This window comes from Daphnia pulex, chromosome 9, assembly GCF_021134715.1.
Source record: "Daphnia pulex isolate KAP4 chromosome 9, ASM2113471v1".
Lineage (NCBI taxonomy): Eukaryota > Metazoa > Arthropoda > Branchiopoda > Diplostraca > Daphniidae > Daphnia > Daphnia pulex.
This window is the reverse complement of record NC_060025.1, coordinates 2,967,698-2,980,046: the sequence shown is the minus strand read 5'-3', so window position 1 is coordinate 2,980,046 and position 12,349 is coordinate 2,967,698. Positions and strand designations below refer to the sequence as shown.

Here is a 12,349-nt window from a genome sequence, read left to right as displayed (position 1 = left end):
TAATGGCGAAAGAGAGAGAGACACACCACATGCGCCAAATATTACTGCTATAGCCTACTACCGTCTGGGAGAGAAAATGATGATTGTCTCGAAAGGAAAGAAAAATAGAACTGGGCTAAACTGTAATAATAACAGGCCAATAAAGATTGTTGCTGCTAGCACACGATTCACTTTCTGCGGTTTCTTTTTCCAACGCTCTCCCGCCCGGGCTCACGGTTGAACGATTCCGCCGAGCGGATGGCCACTAGACTTTTGCCGGGTATAAAAAGACGGGCCTGGATATTGTCAAAGCATCAGTTGCCCATTCGACTTTGTTTCCAGCAACAACTAAATATCTCCACCCCCATCCCAACATGAAGGTAAGTTATTTCGAAAATAGTACAATCTTCTTTTTGATCATTTCTATTCGATTGTATTTATTTGCGACTTATTTGTATTATTATTATAGTTCTTGGTTATCCTCGCATTCGTCGCTGTTGCATCAGCTGCTTCTCCTCCGGCCTACCCTGCTCCGGCTTACCCAGCTGCTCCGGCTTACCCTGCTCCGGCCTACGGCAAGACCTACGATTACGTAAGCGTTTTTTCTATTAGAAAATTGACTAATTTCACTCGCAAGTTTGTATTCCTTCAAACTATAATTTTCTCTGATGTATAAATAAATTTACAGCCCGCTCAACCCTACACTTTCGGCTATGACGTCAACGATGCTCCATCTTACAACAACTTTGGCCACCAGGAGGCCGCCGACGGTAAAGTCGTGTCCGGATCCTACCGCGTCGAACTTCCCGACGGACGCACTCAGGTGGTCACCTACAAGGACGACGGCTACGGTTTGATTTCCACCGTCAAAACTGAAGGAACCATCAAGGCTTACGACTACAAACCGGCCTACAAGCCAGCCTACCCGGCCGCCTACCCCGCGAAGTACTAATAATTCAACTATAGAATTCAACGATAGGATTCACGTTGACTTGATGCGGTTGACATATTCTAGTTCCTGTCTATACATAATACTTTATACCAATGGAAATTTAGGCTCATAACTGTAAACGTCAGAAAATGAATACAGATCAAATCTATAATTTAACAACAATTTGATGCGAGTTGTGAACTTTTTTAATGGTAATTTCGTAAAAGATCAGCAGAGCAGATGTATTTATGTTTCAAACAACTCTTCACGAGTCATCTAGCGGCCTTTTCCTAAGTAAATCTAAGAGATTTTTTTTTCAAATTTCAGTGCAGGAATTTAAACATAATAGGAATTAATTTCAGTCAACAGTTATTCATAATTATAATATTTGCTGACAAATATTTGTCAAACATTTTATTAGAATGCGTCGAGTTTTTTAAATAGGCAACACTGGCTTCCCAGTTCTCACACTGACAGTGACACTGTGAGTCTATGACAGTCTGAAACAAACAATAAACAAATTCGGCTCCGAATTTACATCGGTTAATCCGTTACTGTTCTAACAGCTAACACGAAGTAGTTCGAAGTAGTTTTAAGTAGTTTAGAAAAGCCAGCAATGGATTTTAATCTCTCTAAGCATAAAGGGATGGGTGTTGCAAGAAGAAAATTTTCCGTGTACCTTTTTCATGCCAGTGTTACACCACCACTTTGCTGAAATACAACAAGGCCTTTCAAGTACAGTGCAGCAAGTTGAAGTAGTTTCTACTGCTACTGATAATGAAGAAACAACTGATGGACTGAATTGAAGTGTTCATTGTCAGCCACATTCATCCTGAATTGTTAAGTTCCAACTGAACATGAACACACACGTTGATTACCACTGAACATTCCACATCAGAGAAGAAAATGTTATTGTTAAAGAACATTACCAACCAGTGAAGAGAATTTTGGTACTGAAAAGTGCAAGACCAAATTTTTACTACATGTTCCAGGCTTCAACGGATAGGAAATAGCTGATTTTCTGTTCACTCACATGAATACCAGGTAGAATACAAAAATAGCAAGAGCCCATGTGATCATTTAGGAAGGATTAGGCGATTTCTAGTTGTGTGCATTGTTGTGCATTGTTTAAGTAAGAATAGCATTTTCTTTATGCTTTAATGGAATGCACTACTTATTTTTTCAGGTGAACAATGGTGAAAAATGGGCAAAATATCAGCTTGACATTCCAACCCATGGGATTCGAACTGAAAGATGTCCTCAAGGTCTTGCAATTGACTGGCGAGCAGCTAGATGAGGATTTTTCCAATTTCTTCGTCATCCCATACTGAAATCGTCTCTGCCATCCAGAAATTCTGTGGCTGCTGTTTAGTCCGGAATACGAAAACCCATTAAAATCGTAAATTCAATTACATTTAGAAAATTAATTAATTTTAATGCAATCTGTCTACTTTTCATTTCAGAGGTGCTGTTCGTTTGTTAACTGTTTCATGACTAAAGAATTCAACGAAGAATTCTCCGTTAACGTCGATTTTTATCTGCCGGACAAGCAGTGCCTTGAGAGTTAAATTGGAACCCGGTATTTTATGTGCCTGGAGCTGCAGTGGTGCACGACACGACTTAATTGAAGTAAAACATCGAGAAGAAAGTGGTGGACACAAATCTTCGACAGCATATGAAGCTGCAGTTTGCTCGATCTCTGACCATCTTCAAAGAAACTGGTACAAATAAAAAATTATGAAATATACGTCTCGACTTTCTAATTAATGCTTGATCCATTCCACAGGTTAAACCGATTACAAAGTTTATCCCGACTATCTGCCACTGTTGAAAAAAGACTGGACGCCAAGTTTTCTAACAAATCAGCAATCTGCAAAAATAAAACGGATTCCTGTCTTACTCTAGAAGTTTAACTGAGTTACCCACCAGTGTTCCGGAAAAAATACCACTCAACTAAACCGTGAGAGATGTTTCTGTCGCATAGGCGCTACAATAGGCAGACCAGTGTCCAACCATACAAACGTCCTCAAAGTAAATTAGTTTTAAAAAATCTGGCCGATATTGAGCAACTACCAATCAAAACTTTCCCTTCTTTTAGCTAAAATTTTTCGTGTGGTGGTGTAAAATTTACAAAGAATCTACTTGGAAAAATTAACTTTTCAGTCACTCACATCGAAGAATGATGTAAGTGACTGGACTTTTGTAAGTTTGTAACTTTGGTTCAGTTCAGTGTAAATTCGTTTTGTATTGATAATACATTAAATATCTTTTTGAATGGATAATTAATAATTGTGATAGATAAAAAGAAATGGGGGTTTAAATTCTAGACAAAAATATCCTTTTTTAATATGTGGTTTTGAGCGCAGGTTCGACGTACTCGGGATATTGGGCCTCTCCCTCGTATTTCACGTCAGCGGTGTATCCGTTTTTGTCAGCTCGGTAGGTGACGATCTGAGTGCGGCCATCGGGGAGAGCGACGCGGTAAGATCCAGTGACGACTTCGCCATCAGCGTTCTCAGCGTGATCAAAATCGTTGTAGGTCTCTTCGTCCTTTACGCCGTAGCCGAAGCTGTACGGCTGAGGGGCCTAATGAATAAATGAGTAGGAATTTGCTGTATACGGTTCGGGATCAAAGTTGTTCAAGTTTAAATACGGGTTCAGCTGGAGCAGCCTCCTCAACAGCCTTGGCGGCAGGCTCGTAACCGGCCATGGCAACGGCGATCAGAGTGGCGAAAATCAAGAACTGCTCAACATCAGTCGATTCAAAATTAAAATCAACGTTTTAGTTACTGTGAAATTCAATTTTCAACATGGGATTTTCTTACCTTCATCATGGCTGTTGTGTTTGTTGAGTATAAAAGATAAACAAACTGGACAGTGCGGCAACGCAGGATAGCCAGGAAAGAAGAGAGGGGGAGAAGGACCTACCCAGACAAAGGAATAAGAGAGGGGGACTCAGTGCTGTTGACGATTGTGGCTAGGCGAGTAGCAATACAAAGCGTTCTTTGCAGCAAACAGGTTCACGTGTTAATTTCTATATCAACAGGTTATGGGCCCAGCTGTACGCACAGCTAACAGCTACTCTGTCTGAACAATTATTTTTTTTGTGTGTGTCCCCGGCTAACTGTTCCCAAGAAATTAGAAATTCTTTTCTGGAGTGATGGAGAAAGATGGCCGCCGCCATGTTGTATGGTGTCTGAATGGGAAAAACTACGCGTCTTGGAAATTTGGAATGAAGCTGGCGTTACAAAGTGTTGAGCTTTGGGAAGTCGTGAACGGGACTCAACGGCAACCTGCTGAAGTAAGTTTATTGATGATTTATTGTTTTCTTTATGTGTGTGATCCGTGCCTGACAACAACGCGATATGAGATGCCTATCTGTGGCGTGGTACCAACTATTAAATTGACAAACTTAGATCCCGGCGTGAGTGCTTAATCTCTGCCACTTGATTTTGTTTTTTGTGTGTTTGTGTTTGCTGGACATTTCTCTTTTTTTGTGTTTCTTTCTCAATCTGTTTGGTCACTCTGGCTAAATTCCATCATATGATGGTGGACAAGTGTGTGCTAGAGTTGCAAGCATCTAGGAGACAGCTGAGTGTTTTTCCACATCGAGATGATGTGAGGGAGATTCCACATTGAGATAATGTGAGAGGTATTCCACATCGAGATGATGTGAGGGAGATTCCACATTGAGATAATGTGAGAGGTATTCCACATCGAGATGATGTGAGGGAGATTCCACATTGAGATAATGTGAGGCTGCCATGGATATCACAAACCTAACCATCTTCTCGTTTTGTTACCACAATCAGAGACGCAATGCTGACCAGGTGATTGAAAATGCAGCTGATATAACCAACTGGAACAAGAGAAATACCACGGCAATGCAGAACATATTTGGCGCCATCAAAGAAGACCAATCAAGGATCCTGATGTCTTGTAGCACAGCCCAAGAGATGTGGATGAAATTGGAGACTGAGTATGAAGAAGATGCCGCAGACAATGCACCTCTATTGTGGACAAAGTTCTATGGATGCACATTTCGACCAAGCCAAAGTGTATCAAGCTTCCTGACTGAGTTGGAACAGATAGCATTCCGTCTGAAGAGCCTCAACATAGCTATTGATGATAATCAAATAATGGCAAAGATACTCATGTCGCTTCCTCCAGAGTTCCGTGTTTTTGCCTTTGCATGGGACAGCACGCCTGTTGCAGAGAAAACTCTCAAGAAACTGACTACTCGCCTTATAGCATTGGACAAGAGCCTGCGCAACGACGAAGAAGCAAAATCGACATCTGATACTGCCTATCTCAGTAAGCCGAACAGAGATGAATCACAGCACAAAGAGCAAGCACTTCCTGCCCAGTACGGTCAGAACAAAGGAAAAAGCCACCCTTCCAGTCAACATGCTGGTATACCGAGAACATGCTGGGAGTGCAACTCCACTACGCATGTTAGAGCTCAATGCCGTCAATACAAACGCCGGCGTGAGAGAGAAGGAGAAGAAGCGGACAGAAAAAGGAAGCGTTACGATCGACATGACAGAAGAGATGATAAACTATGTAAGCTCCCAGGAGCAACTGGCCGATGCACTCACGAAACCCCTGGCTGCTCCACGCTTCAAGTATCTCCGTGACAAGATTGGCGTTCGGGGTGTAGGGGAGGTGTAACTGAAGAGTTAAAGGAGGCTGATATTTCTTTTCTTATTATTTGTCTTGTGACACTGAACCTAGTATTTATGTCTGATTCAAATATGCTGTGTATTCTGTGCTCATGTTTATTTTTGGGGGTCCAGTTTGAGGGGAGGTGTTGAGTATAAAAGATAAACAAACTGGACAGTGCGGCAACGCAGGATAGCCAGGAAAGAAGAGAGGGGGAGAAGGACCTACCCAGACAAAGGAATAAGAGAGGGGGACTCAGTGCTGTTGACGATTGTGGCTAGGCGAGTAGCAATACAAAGCGTTCTTTGCAGCAAACAGGTTCACGTGTTAATTTCTATATCAACAGTGTTGAGGAAGGGAGAACTTTGGTGAGTTTGATCCGACTGTGTCTTACTCGTTGACAAAACTGTTGATGGTGGTGACGGTGGACTCGGTTATTTATACGCGAAGCCATATGGCTCTGACGAGAAGGGGATACGTGCACAGCAGTGGAAATTTATGGTGCGAATCGAGAGTCCTAGGAATAAACGTAATCACGGGATATAACCTCCTATACAGGGGCAAGTATAGTTTTCTTGAAATCCACTTTCTCCGCAACTCCAACAGTATTTTTTTTGTTTTTCGGTGTTGCCTTGTCCCCTGTTTGCCTTGACGACACCATTTCGGGCATGCGTGCATAATGTCTTTTCTGCACATCTTCGTCGAATGCCAATTCAATCGTGTTTCTTTTCAGTCTAAATGATAAGAAGAGTGACAGTGACAAGTGACAGCTACCATATTCATATGCGTACGCTTTTACCGAGCGGAGAGATGTGAATGTAGAATGGGATTATTATCTCGAGTTCGTGTTTCTGTTTTACCTTCCATTGTTTCTTTTCCATTGTTATTTTTTTAAATTAATTAAGCCCTAACCAATTTAATTCGTTTTGTGGTTGAATTTGATTAGCAAATTCTCATTTGAGCGACACTATTACCAATTAGTTTAATGTAGTTTCATCACTTCGTCGTGGTTGTTTGTGGCATATTATCTGAATTTTCATTCATCATCAAAGCATAGCAACAAACAAAACAACATTTAAAAACCAGCTGGACCTCTCATATAGTGGTTGAGAAAGAGGTTTACGTTGGGCGCCTCTGGGCAGGCCACATATCTACTGTGCCAACTTTCCCTTCGAAATTTATATCTTAGTAGGTTACGCGCAGGACAGAATAGTGAACCGGTTCGTCACCTTTACCAAGGATTATTGTCAAATCAAGTGACATTTACAATTAATCTCCTGTTTCATTCTTATTCTACGTATTTCTCTCATTTTATTCGACGCCAGAAAAATTATACTCGCGTAGAAAACAAGAAATTAATTTCGGTATAAACATTTAGTATCATTACTATTTATTTATCTGATTTGTGTATAGAAACAACGATTTGGCCAATTTTGAAACAATCATCAGTGTGAACGAACGGTAGAGTAGTAAATTCAACACCTGTAAAACTATATAGAAAGAAAATATTAATTCATAACGGAAACAGGAAGGACTCTTGGCACGCTTCTGACACCCTGCATCGAAGAAGCTACATATTCAAAACTCTAATATTCTTATTAAACGCTTCTTCAATTTGATTCAAGCGTCTTTCTTGGCTTCATCTTCTTTACTCGTCTCCTGATTATTATTCTTGTCATTATTCATCAGCGTTCTGCCGATGAAAAAACGACGATTGGGCAACTGAAGGGTGGACGACGAAGAGCGCAATCGCGTCGGCAAAATCTTGATCTGAGCCAGTGTTTGAGGCTTCCTCTGGGGCAACGGCGAAGGCCTGGAATAAACTCGACCGTTGACGGGTTTTCTCATTTCGATTGGCTTGCCAATAATCACGAAAGGCCGCTTGGAAGTCGGCGGTGTGACGGTAGTCGAATTGGCCGATGGGATGGCAGTGGTCGATCTCGATTCGTAAAAACGATTGGGAGTTGGTCGTGATTTGAATACGTACTTGTAGCCGTCGGCAGCGGCCACCGTCGAGGTCTCGGCTGAAGTCGATTCGTTAGAAGTAGGGACTGGAGTGGTCACGTCGGGAACTTCGGTGGTCGATTCATCTTCGCCACTGTTATTGGTCTCAACACTGTCGAGAGGAACATTAGCAAGAGCAGCGGGATTGAAAAGAAATTTCTGAAAATGACCGCTCCCGTCGCTCTTGTCCGAGTGATGACAGGGTGGCAGAGGAATTTCAGTTGGCAGAAGGGTCCCGTAAGACGAAGAATCTGTAATTTGTGCGGATTTCGTTTCCGGCTGGTTTGAAGTAGTTTCCTGCGATTCCGAGCTACTCCCGCCAAGTGTTGACGACTCGGGCTCTGCTGGCGTGCTCAAGTAAATGTCACGGGGCGGGGCAACAGCGGGAATGAACTCTTCTGTGATCGCCGGAGCTTGGTAATTTGTCAATGAAACGTCTGCTGGATATTCAGTCGCTTCGTATTGATCGGTAACCGGTTGATCCTCATTCGACACATCTTCGGCGGATGCAGCAGCGTGAGGGACGACATCATATGCGGGACCGGCTGTAATAGCGGGAGCAACGACATCATATGCCGGAGCTTCGCTTGTTTTATCTGGGTAAGCGGATTCGGTTGCCGGAGCGTCAACGATCTCAGCAGATACTTCCTCTGCGGATTTGATTTTAGGGCTGCTGCTGACTGCTGCTTCATATGAAAAGGCATTAGTCTTTTCTTGGTAGTAGGGCGAATCGGTAACCGGAGCGTAAATGACTTCCGCGGAACTCACTTCGGCGGATTTAGCTTTATTAGTGTCGACTGATGCTTCGTACGATGGAGATTTTGTTGTTTCCTGGTAAGAATCGGTCACGTAGGAAACCTCGGCCGAAGTCTCTTCCGTGGATTTAACTTTAGACGTCTCGTACGAGGGATATTGATTGTTTACGGCCGGAATGTCGGTGGCCTCTTCCTGGGAAATATTGGAAGTTTCAGTTTGATCGTAGGGCCCTTCCGCCGAAGTTTGGGCAACATAGTCGGCCTCCTTCTGGGCGGAAGCGATTTCTTTTTGGTATTCGGCCGAAAGTCCGGCTTCTTCTATGTAAGCGTACGTACTGGTAACGTATGAATTCTGGTCCCTGTAAGTTGGCGTCGAGGATGCGACGTAATCGCCAGGGATTTCAGCCGATGCCGTGTAAATTCTTTGAGTGGCGTAATTGTCCGTCTTCTCCATCGGATCGCTAACCAAAACCGGCAACTGGGCGATGATGGGTGCCGAAGTCGAATCTGCCGGAACCGATGACGGACCTGTGTACACGAATTGGTGGAATGCGTTGATGACTTGCACAGGCTCATCGGGTGACATTTTCTCAGCCACAATGCGTCCGTTATAAGAGCCCGTCGTTTCAGCAACATTTTGGACCAACTTGGGCTCTTCGTAATTGGTTTCCGCAGTAGGTGGAGGTGGCGTGAATTTGTCAGCCGCTTGAGCATAGAAAAGCGGCTTAAACTTGTAGGGCCCCTCAGTTGAAAACTCTAGTTCAGATTGGATGGCCGTGGGCGGAGTAGTAGGTCCAGCAGCCTCATTTTCCGGGGCTACGGGCTTTCTGTAGAACAAACTGGCCTCGTATGTAGGTCCCTCGGCTGGATACGTTGGCTCGCTGACCGGTTGCTGGACTTTGAGCAGCTCGTCGTTTACATTGCCGGGCGCATAATCATTTTCCGAACTGGTTTTTTCTCGAGTACTTACACTTTCGGATTTGTTATCCTGGGTTACTTCTTCTCCGCTGGCGTACGGGGCCGAGGGCGTGAAACTAATTGACTCCGCAGTTCGTACAGGTTCAGATTGCTGCTGGTAAATGCCTTGATGGGTGGCCTTCTGAACTGCAAGGGCGAATTTAGTGAAAGTTTTGATCTTTTCGCCGAAATCCGACTCGGGTGGCTCAACTTCTCCCGAATCAACTTTAGGCCGGTATATTCTCGGGATCACGGGTTTGTAAGTCGTTTGATAGGCCGGTCTATCGGTCGATGGTGTCGCAGCATCAGGAATCTCTTGGCTTTCATCCGGTAACGATGCAAGTGCTGGCTCAGGAGATTGATAGGTCGCTGGATCCGTCGGCCTTTCACTCGACACCTCAACTGCCGCATCGGTGGTTTCTTCGCTTTCAGCTGATGGTTTGAATCCCGGAAGCGAAGCTAATTGGTAAATGAGTTGTGACACCTCTTCCGGGCTGACCTGGATTGGGACTTCCGGATTTTCAGCAATGGCCGCAACAGACGGGCTTTCAGATTTAGGCGATTGATAATAACTGGCAGCTTCGTAATTGACTTTCTGAAGTTCGTCGACCTGCTGGTAGACGACTGGCGACTTTTCCGTTCCGGTTTCTTCTTCCTCCGAATTATCCGCAACGGAATAATTCGGCTGACTAATAATTTCGGCTACCGGTTCCTTGTAGAGAGTCGAGGATTCCAAGTTGCTTTCCTCTTGCTGGGGTTTCGATTCGACGACTTCCTGTCCAGCAATTGTAGGACCTTGTTCGTAGTAAACAGATGATCCAGATTTCGGTTTCTCCTGTTGAAGAGGAGTAACCAGTTCGACAACACCTGGTTCCTTGTGATTGTCTCCAGGTGTTTCGCTGCTGGTGAATTGTTCGACTTGGTGCTGCTGGGTCCGTCCTTCGTATTTGGCCGGCTCTCCTTGGAGTGAAACTTGGGTGACCTGGTCAGCGGTGGTCGTCTCGCTACTTTCTTTATTCTCCGTTCCAACTTGGTCGTAATCTGTCAAACTGGACTTGCTACTACTTTCTTCGTTTTCAGAGTCCCTGGACGGACTCTTTTTGTCGCCGACTTCTTGCTGGACGGAATCGACGCTGCCGTCTGGCACTGCGCCAGACTGGACGTAGTCGGCCACCGTCTTGGGAATTTTCCAAACGGCTTTCGAAGCAAGATTAGCCGGAATCGGATAGGAAATCTGGGAATTGGCATTTTCCGAACTGCTGCTCTGTTCTTGACTGCCTTCGTTGTCTTGCTGCTGCTTCTTCTCCGGCTGGCTGCTGGAATCACTTTCTTTGGTAGTTGACGGTTTCTCTTCGTCGTCGTCGTCTTCTTCCGATTCTTTAGCAACTTCTTTATCGGCTTTACCTTTGTCCGCGTACTTTTGACCTAGTTCGTTGGCGTCCGCCGATAGAATGTCCGACCATTTGACAGCGGGTCCAGGTACCACCGTTTCAACTACAGGTTGAATTTGACTGGGCGAAACGGCTGATAATTCTACCGTCTTGGTCGGCTCAATAGTGGTGACGGTGCTGGTGGAATACCCGGCCAACAACGGAGTTGAGTACACTAAGAAGACAGAAGATTGCGTCTGCTGGGTTTGGTACACCGGGGCTGGATAGGGTTGTTGCTGATAAGCTGGCGCTTGATTGTAGACGGGTGCGGGATAGGACGGAATTTGATAGGATGGATAGGAAGGTGCCTGGTAAGTAGGTGGATAAGGTGCTGGCGGGTTATGTGGACGGTAGGGCTGAGCGTGATAGCTAGTTTCCGGCCGGAATGGCTTCAGAAGGTAAGACGGCTCAATAATGTAGGATTGGCCGTTAAACGGACTCTCCGGTTTGAAGCTCGGCTGCTGATACTGGACCGGAGGAGGAGCGGGATCAGTTTTGATGGCCGTCACTAAATATTGCTCAGAAAATTGATTAGCGCCGTGGTGCTGTTGAGGTTGCGGAGCTGGATGAAATCCTGCCTGGCCGTGATAGTTTGGCTGAGACCCGTAATGAGGCTGAGGCTGTGGCTGCGGCTGTATCAAATAACAGGCGGAAGTCTTCTATAGTTGAATTTGATTCAAATCAATGAAATAACATTGACTTACGTAATGGTAATTGATTGGTTGCGGATGCGAAAATTGAACTTGGTTGGATCCGTAAACGTTATTATCAGGGACGGCGTCCACCGCCAAAATCGAACAAACGACGATCGATAAAATGGCGATCTAAGAAACGGGATAAATCCATTGATCAACGATGAGCGTTTGACACTTTTACGATATAGCCAATCTTCTTTTTGGTTTTTGGTTTTTTTTTTACTTACCTTCATTTTATTTGGCGCTATCATCACCAACAGTGAAGGCACGGCGAACACAGACTGATGCATCCCCAACGCTTGAACGCTTCCTTTTATACACTTGCTCACATTCTCGTAGGATTTGACTTGCCGTCTCAAAAGGACCCACTGAGGAATGGGAGCAATTAATCTATATCCCGAATAAACAAGACGAACAGGTTCTCTTTTGATCGTCTCCTCGTTCTGCTGGGATACCGGTGGAGAAAGAGGATTGTTTTCGCGACGAGTCTATTTGAACCAGTTACTTTCTCTCTCTCTACTTTCACCGCTCATCATTCCAAAAATGGTCATTCATGCGATACACCTATGTGGATCAGTCCATATAATTGTGATCGGGCGTGAATTCATTTTTTGTCGTATTATTAGATGCGCGTCCTTGTCAAAATATATGCGGATATGGTATATACAACTAGCGACTTTGAAATAAAAGTGACAATAAGCGGTTGTCACTTGTCAGTCAGTTTGTGATATCGGAAAATCTATTTTATTTCTCTTTATTCATTATTGGCACCCAAAGTGAACAACACTAGCTCTTTAAAACAATTGCATTATTGTGCGGGCAATTACAAAAGACTTTCTCCGTTTGATTAAAACCAGACAAAAAACAAAATAAAATAAAAACAAAAACAACGAAGAAAAGATTGGAGACACATTGAGACTGCTCATTCGCTTTCCC

At 44.2% G+C, this 12,349-nt stretch overlaps 4 protein-coding genes and 1 long non-coding RNA gene across 9 annotated transcripts; 3 read left to right on the top strand and 2 right to left on the bottom strand.

Annotated features, from left to right (window-relative positions):
* Positions 1-231: 231 nt before the first annotated feature.
* Positions 232-1,093, top strand: LOC124203258 (cuticle protein 19.8-like). Of its 2 annotated transcripts, XM_046599967.1 has the most exons (4): positions 232-359; positions 449-502; positions 536-571; positions 668-1,093. In XM_046599967.1, exons 1-4 carry the CDS (start codon positions 354-356, stop codon positions 929-931), a joined length of 360 nt encoding a protein of 119 aa, XP_046455923.1. In that variant the 5' UTR covers positions 232-353; the 3' UTR covers positions 932-1,093. The 2 variants fall into 2 exon arrangements, with proteins under 2 accessions (XP_046455923.1, XP_046455922.1); XM_046599966.1 differs by having other exon boundaries at positions 233-359; positions 449-571.
* A 319-nt stretch (positions 1,094-1,412) lies between these two features.
* On the top strand, positions 1,413-3,185 carry LOC124203257. Of its 2 annotated transcripts, XR_006878480.1 has the most exons (5): positions 1,413-1,954; positions 2,097-2,309; positions 2,374-2,631; positions 2,697-2,941; positions 3,009-3,185. It is a non-coding gene; the product is annotated as an uncharacterized LOC124203257 (long non-coding RNA). The 2 variants fall into 2 exon arrangements; XR_006878481.1 differs by having other exon boundaries at positions 1,435-1,954; positions 2,697-3,185.
* Positions 3,136-6,046, bottom strand: LOC124203256 (cuticle protein 18.6-like). Its single transcript, XM_046599965.1, has 4 exons — positions 5,923-6,046; positions 3,736-3,756; positions 3,564-3,653; positions 3,136-3,496 (listed from the first exon to the last, which is right to left on the bottom strand). The coding sequence occupies exons 2-4, from the start codon at positions 3,742-3,744 to the stop codon at positions 3,254-3,256; spliced, it is 342 nt and encodes a 113-aa protein (XP_046455921.1). The 5' UTR covers positions 3,745-3,756; positions 5,923-6,046; the 3' UTR covers positions 3,136-3,253.
* On the top strand, positions 3,868-7,138 carry LOC124203255. The gene is made up of 2 exons (XM_046599964.1): positions 3,868-4,211; positions 4,723-7,138. Exons 1-2 carry the CDS (start codon positions 4,071-4,073, stop codon positions 5,545-5,547), a joined length of 966 nt encoding a protein of 321 aa, XP_046455920.1. The 5' UTR covers positions 3,868-4,070; the 3' UTR covers positions 5,548-7,138.
* Positions 6,942-11,749, bottom strand: LOC124203254 (flocculation protein FLO11-like). Of its 3 annotated transcripts, none has more exons than XM_046599960.1 (3): positions 11,641-11,749; positions 11,423-11,542; positions 6,942-11,350 (listed from the first exon to the last, which is right to left on the bottom strand). In XM_046599960.1, the coding sequence occupies exons 1-3, from the start codon at positions 11,701-11,703 to the stop codon at positions 7,193-7,195; spliced, it is 4,341 nt and encodes a 1,446-aa protein (XP_046455916.1). In that variant the 5' UTR covers positions 11,704-11,749; the 3' UTR covers positions 6,942-7,192. The 3 variants fall into 3 exon arrangements, with proteins under 3 accessions (XP_046455916.1, XP_046455918.1, XP_046455919.1); XM_046599962.1 differs by having other exon boundaries at positions 6,942-11,344; XM_046599963.1 differs by having other exon boundaries at positions 6,942-11,338.
* Between the last annotated feature and the right edge of the window lie 600 nt (positions 11,750-12,349).